The following is a 21,245-nucleotide window of genomic DNA, read 5'->3' as shown; positions in this document are numbered from 1 at the left end:
TCTCTTTAAACAAATGCAAACTGACATTATTGCTGAGAAATACTTGCTTCAAATCCTGAAAGCTGTTTTACAAAACACAAGAGTGGTCAGTATGGTCCGCTGTAGCCCCTCTGTATTTATATATATTTCTTATGGAGATTGGGTCTCTCCAGTGCCACGTGCATGCTTTGCATAGTATTGCATAAAATTTGGTTTGTGCTGCTCATCCCCTGAGATATATGTGTGTGTGTGTGTGTGTGTGTGTGTGTGTGTGTGTGTGTGTGTGTGTGTGTGTGTGTGTGTGTGTGTGTGTGTGTGTGTGTGTACTCCATACAAGTCAAAGAATAAGATCATGGATAAGAAATGAAAATAAATCTGCTGAAAAACATCTGTGCTGGGAAAGGGATCATTCTGGAAGCTACTCACATTATTTTTGTTTTCACAAGGGCCTTCATGGGAAACTGTTCCTCTGTTTTATTAGTGGATGAATTGCAGGCTGTTTGTTGGATTGGTCCATATACTGTATGTGATGAATCAGTCCTTCCCATAGGAAGACTAAGATGATAAAGCTACCTTAACATCCGTTCTCCCAGCAGATTTTCATTGTAAACATGGGGGTGGTTTCTGATGCTTCGGATCTTATGGGTTTTTTTCAGTTACAGGAAACCTATGGCACATCTCCTTGTATTCCAGTTTAACATCACAATGGACACTTTGCTGCTGAAATAGGGCAATATTGCTTTCCCTGTTGTTGGTTTGAAATACTATACAATATTAATTCATTATATTTTGAAATTCAGATTGATGACTGACTCCTTTTTCTTTAATTTAAAATATTTTCAAGACAATATACTATGTACAGCGCTGCCGAAGATGTCAACGCTATATAAATACTAAATAATAATAATAATTCTTTATTCTCCTTAGACATATTAGGGAAGGAAAACAAAAGCTGAACGGGAAAACAAATTGGATACATTTTTCATAATTTTTTTAAAATTTATTTTAGGCTATACAAATAATCAGACAAGTGACTTAAACATTTATGGCCAAAACGCATACATGGTTTCTGTCAATGTATATGCACGGCTGTAAAGTGAGACTGAGTGGGATGAGCTTCTTTGATATTTTGGCATTGTAAGCTATCTGAGGAGAGCTATGCAGTGTTACTGAGATGCTGTTATTGTGGGGCTAAGGATTCCATCATCGCACTGCTGCCTCAGGCCACAACTTGCCAGTCTCAAGTGAAAGGGTTACCACTGTTTTACCCCCACTTCCTGTGTTCTGTCCTAGTTTGTATTTTCTGTGGGAAAAGGAAAAAAAGCACCTAAGACTAAGCAAATTATCACACATGCTTCTTTTTGTGGCAGGAATTAAAGGGGATTTCTACCTGCTGTACTATTATGTTAACTGTAGAGATCAGCACAGTATATAAGTTGGAAATCCCCTCACAATAAATATGATATCATCTTTAAGCAAGGCTTAGTTCCGAGAAATTTATTTGGCTTATTACGGAGTCTGAATGTTTTTTAATAAACTTCAGATGATTGATTTTATTTGTGAGTGTGCGAAGAATCATTGTAAGTTCAGTTAAAAGGACTGTAAAAAGACATAGCGGACCCACTGACTGTCACTGGGCCAGAGGAGAAAGCAGTCTGGTGTACCTTGCACTAGTAGCGTCTTTGTGCGTCCGCTGAACCAGTGTTTTTCAGTACTTAGACCTTATTCACTTTAGCTATTAAAAGCAGGGCTGTGGAGTCGGAGCAATTTTGGGTGCCTGGAGTCGGAGTCGGGAAAAAATGCACCGACTCCTAATGAATTTGTAACTGTAATTAAAATAGAAAATATGATAAAATGTTCTATTTCTCAGATAATATTCATTAAAAATAATGTATATATACAGTAATAGCTGTGCTCAGTCCACAAAAATGAAATAAACCAATCAAAATTAGTTACTTGTGCTGCTTCAATAAAGCAGTCCACGTATTTTTAAACTCAGATATACATATCTGATTGTGACTGTACAGTATATATGATGTGTACACAGGAATCTCTTATATATACTCAATAATGTCTATGCTGTAAAAATAAAGCCTGATGTGTAGCCGTGTCACTAATAGAGATGGTCAATGAGATGGAAATAATTCTGCATTGATGCTGGTTTATGCAAATGATATGTTGTTAAAATTTGGTTTGGTGACTACAAATTAAAGGGTACCTGAGACGGAAGAAAAGAAGAGTGTTATACATACCTGGGGCTTCCTCCAGCCCCCTTCAGGCTAATCAGTCCCTCGCTGTCCACCTCCACCACCTGTATCTTCTGCCATGAGTCCCGGTAATTCAGCCAGTCAGAGCAGTCTGACTACGTGCCGCTTCCACAGTCAGGAGCATTCTGCACCTGCGCAGGTGTAGTACGCCCCCGGCAGCGAAGTGTGTGCATGCGCGCTACACCAGACTGGCTTAAGTACCTGGACTCATAGCAGAAGATCCAGGTGGCGAAGGAGGACAGCGAGGGACTGATTAGCCTGAAGGGGGCTGGAGGAAGCCCCAGGTATGTATAAAACTTTAATTTCATCTGTCTCAGGTTTACTTTGGTATACAGTAGTACTATACTCTACATATGCACTCTCCACAGAGCTGCAGGGAATCCACTGAGAATGTTGTGCACATTGAACAGAGAGGTGTTGTCTGTCACCCATAAACCTGGTTCAGATTGTGCATGAAGAATGTGTAATAGAGGAAGAATCTCATTATTCCCCTGCAGAGTACCTGCACATCACTCTTACATGTACCCACATTTACATTGCCTATGGTCTGATAGATGTTCTTTGTTCCGGTCTGTACCTTTTACAAGTACTCTTACCAAGGACTAGTTTTAGTCTAAAGGGAATAAATATAGTAGTCTACATATCCTTCTCACTTCAGTTGTCTTGTAAAATTCCTAAGCGTTGGCAGCAGAGCAGGGACAAGGTCCTCCAGCACCCAAGGCTGAGACCCCAAAGTGCGCCCCTCCATCCCTGCCACCCCAGCCGTCACACACTGATTGCTATTAGACTAAGAGGTGCCACAGGGCCCACAACCTCCCCAACACCTTAATATCTAGTTATCTGGCTTGCAGTCACTGCTATGTATCCCCTTTTCTTATTTATTTCTGCTTTATACACAATTAGGAATGACAGCTGAATGAATTGTGCGCCCCTCCTACACTGCGCCCTGAGGCTGGAGCCTCTCCAGCCTATGCCTCGGCCCGGCCCTGGTTGGCAGTTAAGAGACGAATTTCACGTTACATACTGTTAATCAACAAAATTGTAATATGCAAATTAAAGGAGTCGGAGTCGGTGGAATCCTAAACTGAGGAGTCTGAGTCGGTGGATTTTTGGACCGACTCCACAGCCCTGATTAAAAGGGATGGTAACTGAGCGTTCCTGCCACTTACACAGCACCCTAGTACCACCAGTTCCAGAAGAAAACCCAGTGCTGGCCAGATAGTGTAGTAACTGTCTACCCTGCTGAACATTGCATATACTTTTCAAGAAGCCAAAACCCGTAGTATTCATTGCCTCTTGTTCTGTGCCGCCACTTGCTACACGCCACCAGGGTGCCTGTCAGCAGCTGGTGAAACATCACAGCTTTAGTCAATGCTTGTGTAAACACGCTCCTTTTTTAAGGAGATTCTCAAGTTCTTCTCCACGGCCATGTTTTTAAAAAAAAAAGGCTGTAAAATGAATCTTGCAATAATATAATGGTTTCCCATAAAATTATTTGTAATTGCTATATTTATGAGATTTGTTTACCTCATTAGCACCCTGTTAGAAAAAAGTTGTACTGACTGCTCTTAGTACTAATGCTTCATACACACTTGAGATAAAAGTCTTTGGAAAATGAAAGATCACAGACCAATTTTACCCCCTTCCATGTAGTATGAGAGCCATACTCTTCACAGTCTATTCTATGGAGCTGCACTCCCCATCAGATAAAATCTTTGCAGGATGCTGCACACAAAGATGCTGTACACACTCAAAAGATCATTATCTGCAAAAGATCTGTTCCTGCAAAAGATCTATTCCTGCAAAATGCATTCATAGTCTATGATATCTGCAGATCCTCATACACACTTGGTTTAACAGACAATCATCTGCAGATCAGATCCACCAGGATGGATTTTCAGATCTGCAGATGATTGCCAGATATGCAGATGAAGTCTGTTAAACAAGGTGTGTATGATGATCTGCAGATCTCAGACTATGAATGCATTTTGCAGGAATGGATATTTTGCAGGAAGAGATCTTTTGCAGATAATGATCTTTTGAGTGTGTACGGGCATCTTTGTGTGCAGCATCTTGCAAAGATTTTATTTGATGGGGAGTGCAGCTCCATAGAATAGACTGTGTAGAGTATGGCTCTCATACTACATGGAATGGGGTAAAATTGTTCTGTGATCTTGCCTTTTCCAAAGACTTTTATCTCAAGTGTGTATGAAGCATTTGTCTGGTAAAGCCAACTGAACTTAGTAAATAGTACTGTGTGGTTCTAGATCTACAAGATCCAACACCTTGATTATTTAAAAAAAAGGTACATTTCAAATTGCAGAGAGCTGCGATTTTCAATGTGGCCCATAGACTTGCATTAAGTGCAATTTGCCCATGTTTTCGACTATGCAGCAAAACACCTGGACTCTTAGCAATTTTGTTTGGACAGTGGCTGGATGGTTTACTGGTTAAGGGCACCGCCTTTGACATGGGAGACCAGGGTTTGAATCCTGGCTAGGGTCAATACCTATTCAGTAAGGAGTTCAAGGAGGCAAAACTCCCTAACACTGCAGGGTGGCCTCTTGAGCGCGTCCCAGTGGCTGCAGCTCTTGAGCGCTTGGAGTCCAACAGGAGAAAAGCGCTATGCAAATGTTCGGATTATTATTATTAAATACATCAGCTGTAATACAGGACAGGCGGAGTTCTCTTCATTGAGATAATGAGGTACAAATTCGGTGCTGTTATCTTCAGGGAAAAACAAGTATTTTATCCGTGTACACCATCAAACGGATATCGATAACACAAAAAGTTTTTGTTGATGAAGTGCTAAAATGTGGTGGGTGAATTACAGATATCAGAAATCATAATCCTGTAATGAATTATCAACATGGCACCAAATGCAGTTTTCCATTGAACCGCTCTCTTTATTTGGATTTTATTACAAGCTGCACAAAGATCTAGCTTGTTAAAGATTTAGGCAGTTCCCAGTTTCTGAAGAAGCTCCATTACCAATGGAAACGGACTTCTGTTTTAATGGTGATGCTTTCAAGCTCTAGATAGTCTCAAGATGTGTTTTACTTTTAAAAATATATTCCAACACCATTAGGGGAAGTAGAGGGCTGGATGAATCTTAATTTTATCAGTGTTGTCTTTGGGGCAGATAGTTTGAGCTTGGAAAAAGATAAATGCAGCCAAAAAGAATTTCTGCTTTAGGCAACAATTCAGTGAGGTAATCACTAATACAGTGAGGTAAAGGAGAAATTTCTCTCTTCTAGTCAAAGACTTCAGGAAACCTGGTGATAGGCTGTGGGTATCAAACTCTTCTTAGCCAAGTCGATGTAAAAGAGATTGCCAGGCTGAGACTAACAATATTGGTGGCAACTGCAGGAAGGGAAAGAAACTTAATCTGATAAACAGTAAATGGATGGATTATGAGCCTGAAGCTGTGGCATTCTAAGGTATTCTTGATGAACATGATAATTGCAGGTAAGCAGAGGGTAGGTTTCGTGAGTTACCTTGCCCAATTTTAATGCAATTCCATTGGCCAAATGGGCAGAGAAGGTCTTCATGTTGCAGAGTGAATGGGCACAGGAGACTTGAAGGAAGTTAGACTTGCCTGGTCAACAGAAACACGGGGGCATATTCCCTAAATAGTGGTAAAATATAGTAATAGTGCGTAAAGAGAAACTCCGACCAAGAATTGAACTTTATCCCAATCAGTAGCCGATACCCCCTTTTACATGAGAAATCTATTCCTTTTCACAAACAGACCATCAAGGGGCGCTGTATGACTGATATTGTGGTGAAACTCCTCCCACAAGTAACTCTGAGGACCGTGGTACTCCTGGCAGTTTCCTGTCTGTGAACCTTGTTGCATTGTGGGAAATAGCTGTTTACAGCTGTTTCCAACTGCCAAAAAAGCAAGCAGCAGCTACATCACCTGCCAACAGTAAAAATGTCACCATGTAATGAATGTCAGAATGTAAATCAGGGATTTAAAAGATTTTACAATGGGCAAACACTGACTAAATCATTTATACTTAATTATTGTAAAAAAGAAAGCACTTTTTTATTACATTATTTTCACTGGAGTTCCTCTTTAAGTTGCCATGTGCTGGTAGCACATGCTAATTTTACAGTTACTTATGCTGTTACACAGTGCACTTTGGGCAGTTAGCGCAACCTGCAGTACCTAGGCATTGCACACATTGCTAATGTTACACATGCTACACTAGAAGTGTTAAAGAGAAACTCCGACCAAGAATTGAACTTTTTCCCAATCAGTAGCTGATACCCCCTTTTACATAAGAAATCTATTCCTTTTCACAAAGAGCATCAGGGGGCGCTGTATGACTGATATTGTGGTGAAACCCCTCCCACAGGAAACAAGAAAAGTACGTACTCTTGGCAGTTTCCTGTCTGTGAACCTTGCTGCATTGTGGGAAATAGCTGTTTACAGCTGTTTCCAACTGCCAAAAAAAACATGCAGTAGCTACATCACCTGCCCACAGTAAAAATGTTCACTGGTTCACAGCTCCAATGTGGTCTAAGATCTGGCAGTCTATCGCTAAATTCACGCAATGCTCAATTCACAAAGAAAACCAATATAAAATTCTTTTGCTCTGGTACAGGACTCCAGAGAAATTACACCGTTGGTTCCCAAATACCTCACCAACTTGTTGGAGGTGTAAGGACAAGGTGGGTTCGCTGATGCATATCTTCTGGGACTGTCCTCTAATTAAACCTTTTTGGGAGACTGTTTCATTACTCATTTCAGAAGTTTTTGAAACCCATGTAGACCTGCATCCGCTTAACGCACTTCTAGGCCTTCCTGTTAAGAATCTCCCTCGTAAGCGGTGGAAGCTTATGTTACATATATTATCTGCAGCAAAGAGGTTAATTGCCCAATTTTGGAAATCCACAACGATTCCTAGTAAAACAATATTAATAGATAAGATTAATGATGTTAGGAGATTGGAAGATCTAACGGCCAGAAGCCATGATAATATCGAGGCACATGGCGAGCTGTGGGGTCCATGGGAGGACTGGGATATGACATTGTGGCTCCAATCACGTAATCGTAAGCCCCCATAATTTTTTTTGTTTATGGAATACCTTTTGATTAGCTTGGATGGTTTGGGATGTGTTCACTATGATATTTTAGTATCTGTTGGTTTATGTTAGTAATTTAACTATTTGGTCAGTTATAAGTTTGTGTTGTTTGTTTTTGTCTGCTTTTCCTAATATGGAAGTCCTGCCATATTATACATCTTATTTTATGTTCGTCATTATACATGGATTAGCGAGCCTATTGGATCTACAGGGTGAACTATGTCACTATGGCTTGAGAACCTTTCCCCTGTATAACTTGCGTTCATTGTGAAGATAACTGTATTCATCCTGCTTGCTATTCTAATAGTACCTATGTTTTATATAATTCGCTACTGTATTTGTCTTTTCTTATTTCAATAAAAAAATGATTGATAAAAAAAAAAAATGTTCACTGGAGTTCCTCTTTAACACATGTGTTAACCTATCAAAGTATGTGTTACCTAGGTAAATGGTTGTGCTAATTGTGCAACCATTATTACTGTACACTCACTGCAAACTTCACCTAGTTAATAGTACTTGGGCCCTAAATATCTTCCCTGTTGCATGACATGGGTCCTTGTGGCTCTGGCTTACTGCATAGGCACACCCAAAGACGTGCAGGAGCAATAAGACTGCGCTCTTGCATGAAGATAATATATCCAATGTTGCCCATGTTCTTGCTGTCCGCAGGCTGGGCCTGAAGGATGTGGGAAGTGCCAATTGACTTATTTCAGCAATACCAAATGAGTACATTAACAGCCACTATAAAAAAAAAACAACTTTGTGTTGTTAGGTGTGGGAGTACAGGGTCCCACCGGTGGAGAATCAGAACGTTTTCAAATACTATCCTTATAACTTATATAAGTTATGTTTGTGCCAAATGATTTTAATGGTGACAGTTTCAATAGTTTTTGTAAAAACAAGAGAATAATGTGTATCCACTACTTAAGTCATGAGTGAAAGCAGAAGTCTGGAGGCATGTAACATCCAGGCTGGGTAATGACAGCAGAATGTGATGTTATGAATACAGGTGAACCCAGCCTGTGTATAATGCTCTATCACACTGAACAGCTCTGTAAGACACACATTGTTGTCATAGTTCCATCTTTCTCACTGTAACTTATTGAGCAACACTAATAGGCAAGGTTTTCTCAGGGAAAGAAGGTGAAAGAGAGGTGGGAAGATTGTGTGAGGATACAACTACATGTTAGTTCCTGACGGCGCCTGTTTATGTTTACACTGGGGCTACATCTATCATCCCTGTGTACTTCTTTGTGCCTGGAGCTGTTCACCTTTCCACGCACTGACAGGGAGACTGATCATTACCAAACCACCGGTGAAAGCACCCCCCATGGAATGTAGGACACTATTATAAATGCTCACATGAGCAAATACGTAGCAGAAAAGCTTTCTGGTTCAGAGGGAAGGTACTATTTAAAACCCTGCATGCTTGTGTGTGGATTTCTATTTAAAGGATTGTACTTACAAGTGTGTTCCACTGGCTAAAAATGGGTTTTACTGGAGAAGTCAGGAGAAAGTTAACCCCTTACATTGGAATGAGAAACAACCCATCTTCTTAATTACACAGCAACAGGTTTATTGACCCTTTAAACATGTTCTGCATATCCGCTTCATTGGAGGTTGTAAATACCACAGGTGATGCAGAGGGAGAAAAAACATTGCAAGCAGTGGAAATCACCAGAGTCCAGTCAGGAGAAACGGAGTGCAATTATTCTATTGGCTTTAATAATGGATAGCTTTTTTTTGTTTTGTTTTTTTTGCTTTGTACAAGCCTTTTTCCAAAGATCCTATTGCTGGACACATATTTAGCAGCCCATGTTAAGGCACATGTTTTTATATGCATTTACTAGAAACATCTAATCTGCATGCTTGTTCAGGGTCTATGGCTAAAAGTAGAGACAGAGCATCACTAGGCCAGCCATGCAATTTGCATTGTTTAAAAGCAAATAAACATGTCAGCCTCCATATCCCTCTCATATTAGGTGTGCTTTAAAGAGAAACTCCAACCAAGAATTTAACTTTATCCCAATCAGTAGCTGATACTCCCTTTTACATGACAAATCTATTGCATTTCACAAACAGACCATCAGGGGGCGCTGTATGACTGATATTGTGGTGAAACCCCTCCCACAAGAAGCTCTGGGACCGTGGTACTCTGGGCAAACTGCCACAATGTAACAATGTTCACAGACAGGAAATAGCTGCTTACAGCTGTCTGTAACGGCCAAAACAGCTAGCAGCAGCTACATAACCTGCCCACAGTAAAAATGTCACCATGTAATACATGTCAGAATGTGAATCTGGGAGAGGAAAGATTTTACAATGAGCAAACACTGACTAAATCATTTATACATAATTATGGTAAAAATGAAGCACTTTTTTTATTACATTATTTTCACTGGAGTTCCTCTTTAAAGGAGTAATTACCTGCTGCACTAATTCTTAGCTCATCATTTCTTCCTCTGCCTGTTTATTCCTGTGTTCTTACTCCCAACCAGTATAAAGTTATGATTGGCTGTTAGCAGCAGGGAGGTGTGGCTTTAGTAACTGCTTTACCTTTCATACACAGTAGCGTAGTGGTTAGCGTTCTTGCCTTGCAGCACTGGGTCCCCAGTTTGTATCCCAGCCAGGGCACTATCTGTACAGAGTTTGTATGTTCTCCCCGTGTATGTGTCCTCCCACAACCCAAAAACCTATATATAAGTTAATGGATTCCCCCCTAAATTGTCTCTAGACTATGATGCATACACTACAAGATACATTCATAGACATTTGACTATGGCAGGGATTAGATTGTGAGCCCCTCTGAGGGACAGTTAAGTGACAAGACAATATACTCTGTACAGTGCTGCAGAAGTTGTTGGCATTATATAAATAATAATAATACCTATGTGACTAATAGGGGATTGATTCGGGCTGGTTTGGTTATGAACAGGCATCTGATGGTCTGTGAACTGGTACGACAGGTAGTTTACTTTTTGTTTTGCAAAAGTTCCAATTAACTTTTTCTCTTTAGTTCTCTCCTAAATGATATTTTCAAACTTGTCAATAAAATGCCTTGTAAATCACCAGAAAGCAAGAAAATACTTAAATAGTTTCGATAGTACTTTTCCACCTACTTTTTGGTACTTTTTCAATAGCAAAGTGCTGAAAAGTCTAAACAGAAGAGGAAAATTGATCTCCTAGGAGAAATCTCAGAAGAAAAAGGTAGTTGTATATGGGCCACAGGGCCATATGCAATTCATGTAATATTCATGTAATATGTAATATTTTCATACTTTAGGAATAAAATGCAATTTAAGCCTCCAGCAAGCAAGAAAATACTCAGAATAAGTTTGACAATAATTTTTACCTACTTTTTTCAGTACTTTTTTAATTGTAGAGTGCTGAAAAGTTGTTTTAAACAAAAGATGAAAAATTATCTCCTGGGAGAAAACTTTGGAGAAAAAGTGAATTGTATAATTGACCCACAGTATTTTAAAGGAGTTCTCCAGTATATTTTAAAAAGCTAAAACTGACACTTACCTGGGGCTTCTATCGGCTCCCTGCAGCTGTAACGTCCTTCTCTGATGCTCCGTTCCCCGCCACCGGTAAGCTGCTAATTGTTCATCTAACTAGACAAATAGAACTTCGGCTGTGTGGCCGTGACTGCTTGCGTGCTCGCTTCCGTGCGCGTACAGTACTGCGCCTGCACAGTAAGCTCCCGATGATGCACGCGGGAGCGAGCACTGCACGGCCGCGCAGCCACAGTTCTATTCATCTAGTTAGATGAGTAATTAGCAGGTTAACGGCGGTGGGGAACGGTGCATCAGAGGAGGACGTTACAGCTGCAGGGAGCCGATAGAAGCCCCAGGTAAGTGTAAGTTTTAGCTTTGTAAAATACACCGGAGAACCCCTTTAAAAACACCACTTTGTATGCACAACTTACCTGAAATTATGTTCTACTAAATGGAAATGAAAAAGAGTTCCTGCACCAGGGTTTAAATTCAATCAAGCAAAGAAGTCAGTGGACTTGATGAAAAGATTTCTTTTTAATAGTTGTATTGAATTATAGTCTTAAGAATGACAAATTAATTATGATAAGGCAATAGGGGGAAATTACTACTCCTTACTCGTTCCCACAAACAGTTAAATGTGAAAAAATGCAATAAACTAGAGATGTCTATTAAGTCAAGAGAAAGGCGCTGGTCCAATTAAAAAAATAAATAAATAAATGCTTATTTACCATGAGTAAGGTAGCTTTCACACCAAAGTGTGTGTGTGTGTGTGTGTGTGTGTGTGTGGTGGAGGTGGGGGGTGGGGGGGGGGGATTGAATTATGCAATTACACACTCATGCAAGCAAAAAGGTTCTTAAAATAAGTTGTTGCTAGCTGAATAGTCTGTTATTACTTTTATTACCATAGTTTAACAATTTTTTTGCTTGCTTTTTTTGTGAAAACTTTTTACAAGTATAAAAGAAAAATAAGAGGAGCAATAACTCATGAGAAAAGGTTTATGCATCTGGTCAGTAACATGGTAGCAATGTGAGTCAACCTACACACTTCCTCCTGTGTAGTCATATTTAGTAGCATGTGCAGTAAGACTTCTGCTGCTGTCAGAGGCTTTCCCTGGCCAACTGTTTGATAAATATGAATAGCCAAGCATTTGAGCAATGTCTGTTTAGAGAGCAGAAGTGATGGGCAGAAAGCTGACACTGCCACAGTAGCTTATCTCTTGGGATAACAGTAGCATTTGGACACGTTTTCTAATCTGCCCAAATATACACAGTTCCTGAACTCACTAAGCTGGTGTCCATCTCATACTGTATACCCATAGGCATGACTTAGCTTGACCCAGGAATGACAATTTTGCAATGTTTGCATGTAACATGACTTCATTCATTATCATTTTTTTAAAATCATGGATTTCTATAATGCTGTCATTTTCTTAAAAGATTTACAGACTACATCGATCAATTCATGTCTCTGACAGCCTCTCAATGATCTTGCAAATCTGTCCTTGCTATGGTCCAACTGTAATGTCTCTACCATAGTCTAAGGCCCGTTTTGTTGGAAATAAGTTACCTTACCAGTATGTTTTTGTAGAGTTGGAGGAAACCAGAGTGCCTGCAGGAAACCAGCCCAAACATGAGGAGAACATACAAGGTCTATAGCGATAGTATACTGGCCGAGGTTTAAACCTGGGACTCAAGCACTACACTGGCCCTTCTCCCTACACTACACTACAGGTGCCATTACACCTGCCTTCACCTGTACACCTTCTGCACCTGTAGAAGACAGGTTCCATTCACTACACCACCATGCTTCCCTATTAATTACAATGAATTTTTCTATAAATAATCATCCTTTCTAGAAATATACAGCCAGGCTGAATGACCAATCCTTTGGTAAAATAACCAACATTTTTGTTTAACCTCCCTGGCGGTTCGGGGTAAGCCGCGCAGGAGGTTTTCTCAGGCCCTACTGGGCCGATTTGCTTAATTTTTTTTCACTGCACGCAGCTAGCACTTTGCTAGCTGCGTCAGCACACCGATCGCCGCCGCCCCGCGCTCGATTGCCGCTATCCGTCGCGCCGCGCCCCCCAGACCCCGTGCGCTGCCTGGCCAATCAGTGCCAGGCAGCGCTGAGGGGTGGATCGGGACTCCCAATGACGTCGGTGACGTCATCCCGCCCCGTCGCCATGGCGACGGGGGAAGCCCTCCAGGAAATCCCGTTGTTTGAACGGGATTTCCTGATCGGAGATCGCCGAAGGCGATTGAAGCGGGCGGGGGGATGCCGCTGAGCAGCGGCTATCATTTAGCGAGCCCTGGGCTCGCTACATGATAAAAAAAAAAAAAACTGCTGCGCTGCCTCCTGGCGAAATTAATTAGACCGCCAGGAGGCTTAAACCACCCCCAAAAAATGGTCCCTCTGATCATGTGGAAACCTCTAATACCTTGTGACGGGGTTTGCATAAAAATATAATCTGAAGTCAGTAAACTTGGTGTTAAAATATGCAAATTAGATTTTCTTTAGTTGACAGAATATTTGCAACTTTTTTGTGTGTGTGTGTATATATATATATATATATATATATATATATATATATATATATATATATATATATATATACAGGATCTTCTCAAAAAATTAGCATATTGTGATAAAGTTCATTATTTTCTGTAATGTACTGATAAACATTAGACTTTCATATATTTTAGATTCAAATACACACAACTGAAGTAGTTCAAGCCTTTTATTGTTTTAATATTGATGATTTTGGCATACAGCTCATGAAAACCCAAAGTTCCTATCACAAAGAATTAGCATATTTCATCCGACCAATAAAAGAAAAGTGTTTTTAATACAAAAAAAAAGTCAACCTTCAAATAATTATGTTCAGTTATGCACTCAATTCTTGGTCGGGAATCCTTTTGCAGAAATGACTGCTTCAATGCGGCGTGGCATGGAGGCAATCAGCCTGTGGCACTGCTCAGGTGTTATGGAGGCCCAGGATGCTTCGCTAGCGGCCTTAAGCTCATCCAGAGTGTTGGGTCTTGCGTCTCTCAACTTTCTCTTCACAATATCCCACAGATTCTCTATGGGTTTCAGGTCAAGAGAGTTGGCAGGCCAATTGAGCACAGTAATACCATGGTTAGTAAACCATTTACCAGTGGTTTTGACACTGTGAGCAGGTGCCAGGTCGTGCTGAAAAATGAAATCTTCATCTCCATAAAGCTTTTCAGCAGATGGAAGCATGAAGTACTCCAAAATCTCCTGATAGCTAGCTGCATTGACCCTGCCCTTGATAAAACACAGTGGACCAACACCAGCAGCTGACATGGCACCCCAGACCATCACTGACTGTGGGTACTTGACACTGGACTTCAAGCATTTTGGCATTTCCCTCTCCCCAGTCTTCCTCCAGACTCTGGCACCTTGATTTCCGAATGACATGTAAAAGTTGCTTTCATCCGAAAAAAGTACTTTGAACCACTGAGCAACAGTCCAGTGCTGCTTCTCTGTAGCCCAGAGGTCAGGCGCTTCTGCCTCTGTTTCTGGTTCAAAAGTGGGTTCATGCTTCCATCTGCTGAAAAGCTTTATGGAGATGAAGATTTAATTTTTCAGCACGACCTGGCACCTGCTCACAGTGCCAAAACCACTGGTAAATGGTTTACTGACCATGGTATTACTGTGCTCAATTGGCCTGCCAACTCTCCTGACCTGAACCCCATAGAGAATTTGTGGGATATTGTGAAGAGAAAGTTGAGAGACGCAAGACCCAACACTCTGGATGAGCTTAAGGCCGCTATCGAAGCATCCTGGGCCTCCATAACACCTGAGCAGTGCCACAGGCTGATTGCCTCCATGCCACGCCGCATTGAAGCAGTCATTTCTGCAAAAGGATTCCCGACCAAGTATTGAGTGCATAACTGAACATAATTATTTGAAGGTTGACTTTTTTTGTTTTAAAAACACTTCTGTTATTGGTCGGATATATGCTAATTTTTTGAGATAGGAAATTTGGGTTTTCATGAGCTGTATGCCAAAATCATCAATATTAAAACAATAAAAGGCTTGAACTACTTCAGTTGTGTGTATTTGAATCTAAAATATATGAAAGTCTAATGTTTATCAGTACATTACAGAAAATAATGAACTTTATCACAATATGCTAATTTTTGAGAAGATCCTGTATATATATATATATATATATATATATATATATATATATATATATATATATATATATACATATACATATATGTGTGTATATATATATGTGTATATATATATATATATATATATTTACACTTTAATATTCCTTTTATTTTTGTATTTACGTGTACTTTTTATCCTGCTGACTAGTGATGATTGTGTGTAGTTGATCTCATGGAGAAACCTGTGTTTCCATTACCAGGAATAATATCCGGGCTACCATATTTAGTACAACAATCACATTATGCAGCATTGTGCAATGCATTAATAATAAGTGGTATAGGTCTTATGTACAAGACTAACCACAAAAACATTATGGGGCTCGGGATCATGGGAAATCTCATCGGGATTACAATCTAATCTACATCTTTTCTTACAGGTTTTTTTTTTTTTTTTTTTTATTCATTTCACTGTACAGTAAATGTTCTGTTCTCTTTATTTTTTTCAGGAAAAATGTCCAGTGACCGGGCTCTCAGGAAGCAACAGCAGCTGGATAATCTCTTATCTTTAGTGAAACACATGGCAAAATCGGGAGATACCATTGTGGATTTCTGTAGTGGAGGGGTAACGTATCCCACATATGATGTTACTTCTCTTTAGATTTTTTGGCTAGCTAGAAAGTAATGTATAAACATAATTTGATTTATATCTACTTAATCTCAGCTCCAACTCAGGGAAGATACCACAGTTGCTAACCAGAGCTCTGGTGAGTCATGATATCACAGTGAGCTTGACCTGTTTGCTGGAGGGGTGAAACACCGTTGGCCCTCATACCTTCTTTGAGAGAAACTCCTACTTGTATTTAGTTTGATTGTTTTCATAGAGTTATATTTATTTTGCTGCCTTAGCTTATAACTACTGTTGAAGATATAAAATACAATTTTCTTTTTAAAATACCCAGAACTTCTGTGCATTGTCTCTTGCTGCTGCCCTAGAGATAGAGTTATGAGTACTGATCTTCCTATACGTGGTGTCTGAATTTGAAATGGTGAAGTTCCTCCATTGATTTCCTCTCCTGTATAATACATTTTTCCTGATGGTTAATCTTACCAACTAGACTGTTTGTTTTTCAGGCTTAAAGTGTATTTGAAGTCTATAACTGTACATTCCATATTCTCTGGAAAACTTTTCTACTATCGATACTAAAATGATCTCCACCCATATTAAAGTGCACCCAAGGTGAAATAAAAACAAAAAAAACAGAGCTTAATTAGGCACAGGGTAACCATGTCCTCCTCAAACCCACTGTTGCCATGTACAGACCCTCTGAATACATGTGAGAAGAGCTTGTTGGATATGTTCTTGTGGCCACGCCCGCAGCCATGTATGAGCATAGCAGTACTAAGCATGTACAACTACAACACTAGAGAATGTGGGATATCAACCTGAAATACTGAGTCTCACCTAAACATAACATACAAAGAAAAAAAGCAAAAACATAGAGAGCCTATAAATATATACAATATAGGCAATTTTATTCCAAAGAGACAGTGATTATCAAAAACTCACCCCTCCTATTAAATCCAAGGTTTTAATGGGAGGGGTGAGTTTTTGATAATCACTGTCTCTGGAATAAAATTACCTATATTGGATATATTTAGAGGCTCCCTATGTTTTTGCTTTTTTTCTATGTATGCTATTTTTAAGTACTCTGTATTTCAGGTTGATATCCCACATTCTCTATTGTTGTACTTGCGCATGCTTAGTACTGCCGTGCTCATACCTTTTTTTCTTTGCAAGTACAGCAATGCCTGCGCAGTAAGTAAAGCTGCTCATTCAGGAACGGCTTTGCGCTATTGCACACAGGCGGCCATACTTGCACAGGTACAGTATGGCCACACTCGTGCAAGAATGAGAGCGTGTCTTCAAATAAGTGGGTCCAGGCCAGTAGCGGTGGGGTAGAGGACAACACCAGAAGCCTCTGGACCCTCTTCTTAGGTAAGTATATGTTTTAGTTTTTATTCCACCTCAGATTTGCTTTAATCAGTGGTCTCCTTCACATCTAATGCCATTTTCTATTGGCAGATGTAAAACTTGGAGCCATATGTCTTTTTCCTGCACGTCATTAGTCGGTGTGTATTTAATGTATCAGTAGAGGCTTCAGACACTCGTTTAATGCATACAGTTATATATATCTGCAAATGTGAGGATAAGGGTGAACGAGGCCTAAATGTTTCTTGCCAGACAGAAGAATGAGTAGAGCGTTGTCACACACTATTGCATGGCATTGCATGACATTGGTCACTGAGTGTACTGCTCATTTTCATCTCATTACAGAAGATTAAATGTAAACAGAATTGGCATTAATTGCTATTCCCCTCATTCAGTACAAGCACTGTGAACTGAGCTGCTAACTGGTTTTATTAATTGCTGACAAATCTGACTTCAGTCCTGGCCTTAATCAGTCTCTTAACTAGATTTAATCAGAAAGACAATCTGTGTAATTTGTATAAGTCAATAATTTTAAAAAATAATTGGCAGCCTTGTCCCTAATGAGTTCAACGTCCAGTAACGCCTAGCAAACCATTACAGTTTTATTTTACTTAAATCGGGTTTGTAAGCAATAAAGGTTTTACCTATGTCTTAAAGTAAACCTGACATTTATTTAAAAAGAAAGGTCTGCACCCTACAGAGCATGCTGATTACACACCGTGGTTGTGCGTTTTCATTTAATATCAGCAGCTGATGCCCAGGGGTTTTATCTGTGTGTCATATCCTAACGAATCAGCACCGTGTCCAGCGGACCTGATGGGGAACTTACTCTCTAAACATGCAAATTATCTTCTATGTTCACACCCCTAGAGAATTACCATATGTGTGACACCTCCCTCCAATAAATCAATGCTAATAGATGTTAAATTATACTTAAAATCACAGCCAAGCACTCACTGCAGTTTAAAGCTGTATGAGCGAGCAGCGGAGACTTCCGCACCCAGCCCCTCCATCTCCTGCCACTCTCCGGTATCATCAAACACGTGATATACATCACGTGTGTTGCTCCACAGTACGTAATGTCATTTGGGCGTAACACCCACTGCTACTGCCTGCTGTCTCCTAGACAACAAGTGACATCACTAGCTTACAGGGCAATCCAGCCCTCGCTCCACGTGACGTCCCTGTTGTAACTCTGTAGCCAAGTAACTCCGACACTGCCATATCCTAGAGGCACGAGTAAATAAGAGAGGGGATAGGTTTGACCAGTCACCGCTACTCACTCACCATGGCGCCAAACTATAAACAACCCGGGCATCTGTGTGTCATGTTGTTATTGAAAATCACTGACCAGTCACCCTTTTTTTCTGAGATAAAGGTTGTGTTTCTTCTGCTCTCTCTTCAGTGGCAGCTCATCTGACTATACGGACATTGTGGCAGCCACGCATTGGCAGAATAACTTGGCATTTGTTTTCATTACATCGACCATATGTACTAGCTGTGTAGGAGGTCTACCAAAGCACTTGCTTTCAAAATTCCAATCAGGAGCTAAGAAAAAAAAATGGAATGTTCATTGTATATGGCGGAACGTTTACTTTCACATGCGGTGCGGTGTGATCGTCATGCGGCACGAGACCCAGGACAATCACACTGCACCATTTCCCCTTGCGCCAACAGGATAATATGCATAGCTCCACCCCTCACTCAGTGACTCCTTCCCTGCTGGACAGGAAGTACCGTCACTGAAGTTTCATCACTCTTCACCTGTCCGCCGCACCACAACCACAATTGTGCTTTCATACATACAGCAATGCCGTTGACTTGCATTGCAGCATAATCCGTGTGGTAGGCATCATGTGACAACGCATTACAGAGTTTTCAGCGATTTTGCTACTTCCATAGCACCGCACCATCATATTATGTAAGTCCCCATAGACGGGGGAGAGTACTGCAATACACGGTACTGCTCCATATGTGAAAGGGGCCTAAATGTTATCACAGCGAAACCTCACTGCTGCTGCACATTTGTTTCAATGATTGCGTTAACTATTGGTCCTTTCTGCCCTGTTAAGCGCTGTGATACAAGCGATTCTCAGTCAGTATTCAGAAGACAGCTACTGTATAACATCCGTGAGCTTCTTCAGGGTTCTTAATTAAAGCTACCCTGTGGTGCACCTCCATGTGAGCCCCTAACGGACCCTGTAAAACCATAAGTGATAACATTAGTAGGAATTTCCTAAGCCATTATTGCTATTTCCTCCATCATGTTGTCATTATGATTTCAGCCCCCCCTGCAGCAGCCAGCTGAGGGTGAATAAGGGGACTGCTGTATTTGTGTATATAATTAAACCAAGTTGATTCTTACTTGATCTCATGAACTGCTATCATAATGTTTTAGGCCTTATTGGTACAATGTTATTGACAACAACTTTTAATTTTTTTTAAATGCTCACCTATCCCCCTCCTGCGCATCAGTTCCATAATATGTTCTACTGGACACCTTCCCAACAGACAAACTTATTGTGTCTCTACCCCACCCTTCAGATTGTAAGCCTCTGGCAGTGCCCTCCCCCTAATGTTTCCAGCCTGATCATGCACCCTCACTGTCGGACACCCCTCTAGCAGACTAGAACAGACTCTATCTATTTTTATTAAATACATTGAACTATTGTAACCTCATCCCCGCAGGAGCCTTGTTTTTGTTCTGTGCTCCCTGTATTTCCTACCTCGTATGTTAACCCCCTTTATCTATTGTACAGCGCTGCGTAATATGTTGACGCTTTATAAATACAATAAAAATAACAATGGTAAGCTACTTAAATGTAGGCGTTCTAGTTTTTGCACAAAATGTAAATATTTTTGGGATCGGCTAACAATCGCTAAAAACATCTTTATTTACCGACTCCACAACCCTGTGGCACTGGGTGACAACATATGGTTACAGGCACTCCCTTCAGTTGCAGTACAAGGCAGCTGAATGTTTTTTGTATCCTAGCAGCAACATGGCAAGTGCGCAGTTTTGCCATCATCCTTATGATGATCCTTAAGAATGAAGCTGATGAATGAGCATGACAAGGTAGCTAGAATATTCCGAAGGAGAGAGCAACAGTGACAGCCACCATATTCCATTTAGTTCTGGTGTCTTTCTTCCTTGTGGTGTTATTCTCATGCATTGGTAATGGTACTTCTGTGCGCACACAGTATTGTTTACCCAGCTAGTTAGCTTTACCAGAATAAGTGCTTAATAAGAATAATGTATTTGCATCGTGTAAATGATTACCCGTTTTTATTACTTTTTCCATTTCACAGGGTCACGTTGGAATTGCTCTAGCTTACCTGCTTCCACTATCCCAGGTACGCATTTAAAGTCTGAAATTTAATTACACAATTCTGAGTGTTGTGTGTGAAAGAAGAGCTTTCTGTATTGCCAATAGGAACAAGTCTGACCTCTGTAAAATGTAAAAAGCCCATCTGAACATGACACAATCGGTTTTCTGTTATTAATGTGTAGTGATGGCCAATGAAATGCAAATAAGTCCAGTTTGTGCATAGATTTAGACCAGACTGGACCAGCCCCCCCCCCCCCCCCCCCCCCCGTTTTCTTGTCACAGATAGATGAGTTAGCACCATACGCGGCTGTGGGCAAAGCATCTGCTCACCCAGAAAAACGGAGCAAGTTGGGATCTAGCGTTGCGATAAACGGATCCATTTTTGATGGCAAGTGGGGGCGAACCCTATTTTTAACAAGATCCGCTTCCTGTGTTGCTCTGTGCTGCAGAAAACTTACCATACAGGTACATTTTCTGCTCAAGTGAGAACAGAGCCTGAGGCCAGGGACCCATTACAAGCCCCAAAGCGATATCGCAATCATAAGCACTTTGTGTAAGTGATTTGAGGTGTGTTTTCCAGCAATTTAGGTATTGTATTGAGCCCAAATGCTCCCAAAATGCTGCAATTAGCCCTAATAGCAATAGCTCCAGTGGGCCCTACACCATAGACTTACTTTAGAAAAGTGTGATTGTCGGAGCTCCAAAAACACTCAGAAGAAACACGCTAGTGTGTCCCAGGCCTGAATGCAGATTGTATGCAACTTGGAATTGGGCCAATTGAGATAAACTGTGCATTCCAAGCTTCATACAGTTTGCATTCCATTTGCATGCAAATTGAAATCATTTGCATCTCACTGATTATCTCTTGGAATGGGTATTTACTTTACTTAGTGTTTTTCTCGCACATAAAAAAAAAGTCTTTAAAACACACGGATACTGCTGGAGA

At 40.5% G+C, this 21,245-nt stretch overlaps 1 protein-coding gene across 4 annotated transcripts in view; it reads left to right on the top strand.

Annotated features, from left to right (window-relative positions):
• Nucleotides 1–21,245, top strand: part of GSTCD (glutathione S-transferase C-terminal domain containing) — a 186,279-nt gene that overhangs the window by 109,062 nt on the left and 55,972 nt on the right. For all 4 annotated transcript variants that reach the window (XM_068231343.1, XM_068231352.1, XM_068231367.1 and 1 more), the window contains 2 exons: nucleotides 15,487–15,602; nucleotides 20,280–20,324. In XM_068231343.1, coding sequence (XP_068087444.1) covers nucleotides 15,487–15,602; nucleotides 20,280–20,324 — 161 coding nt within the window. The remainder of the gene's footprint in view (nucleotides 1–15,486; nucleotides 15,603–20,279; nucleotides 20,325–21,245) is intronic.

Source organism: Hyperolius riggenbachi, chromosome 1 (genome assembly GCF_040937935.1).
Source record: "Hyperolius riggenbachi isolate aHypRig1 chromosome 1, aHypRig1.pri, whole genome shotgun sequence".
Lineage (NCBI taxonomy): Eukaryota > Metazoa > Chordata > Amphibia > Anura > Hyperoliidae > Hyperolius > Hyperolius riggenbachi.
The sequence above is the reverse complement of the archived record's forward strand: the minus strand, read 5'-3'. Positions and strand labels throughout refer to the sequence as shown.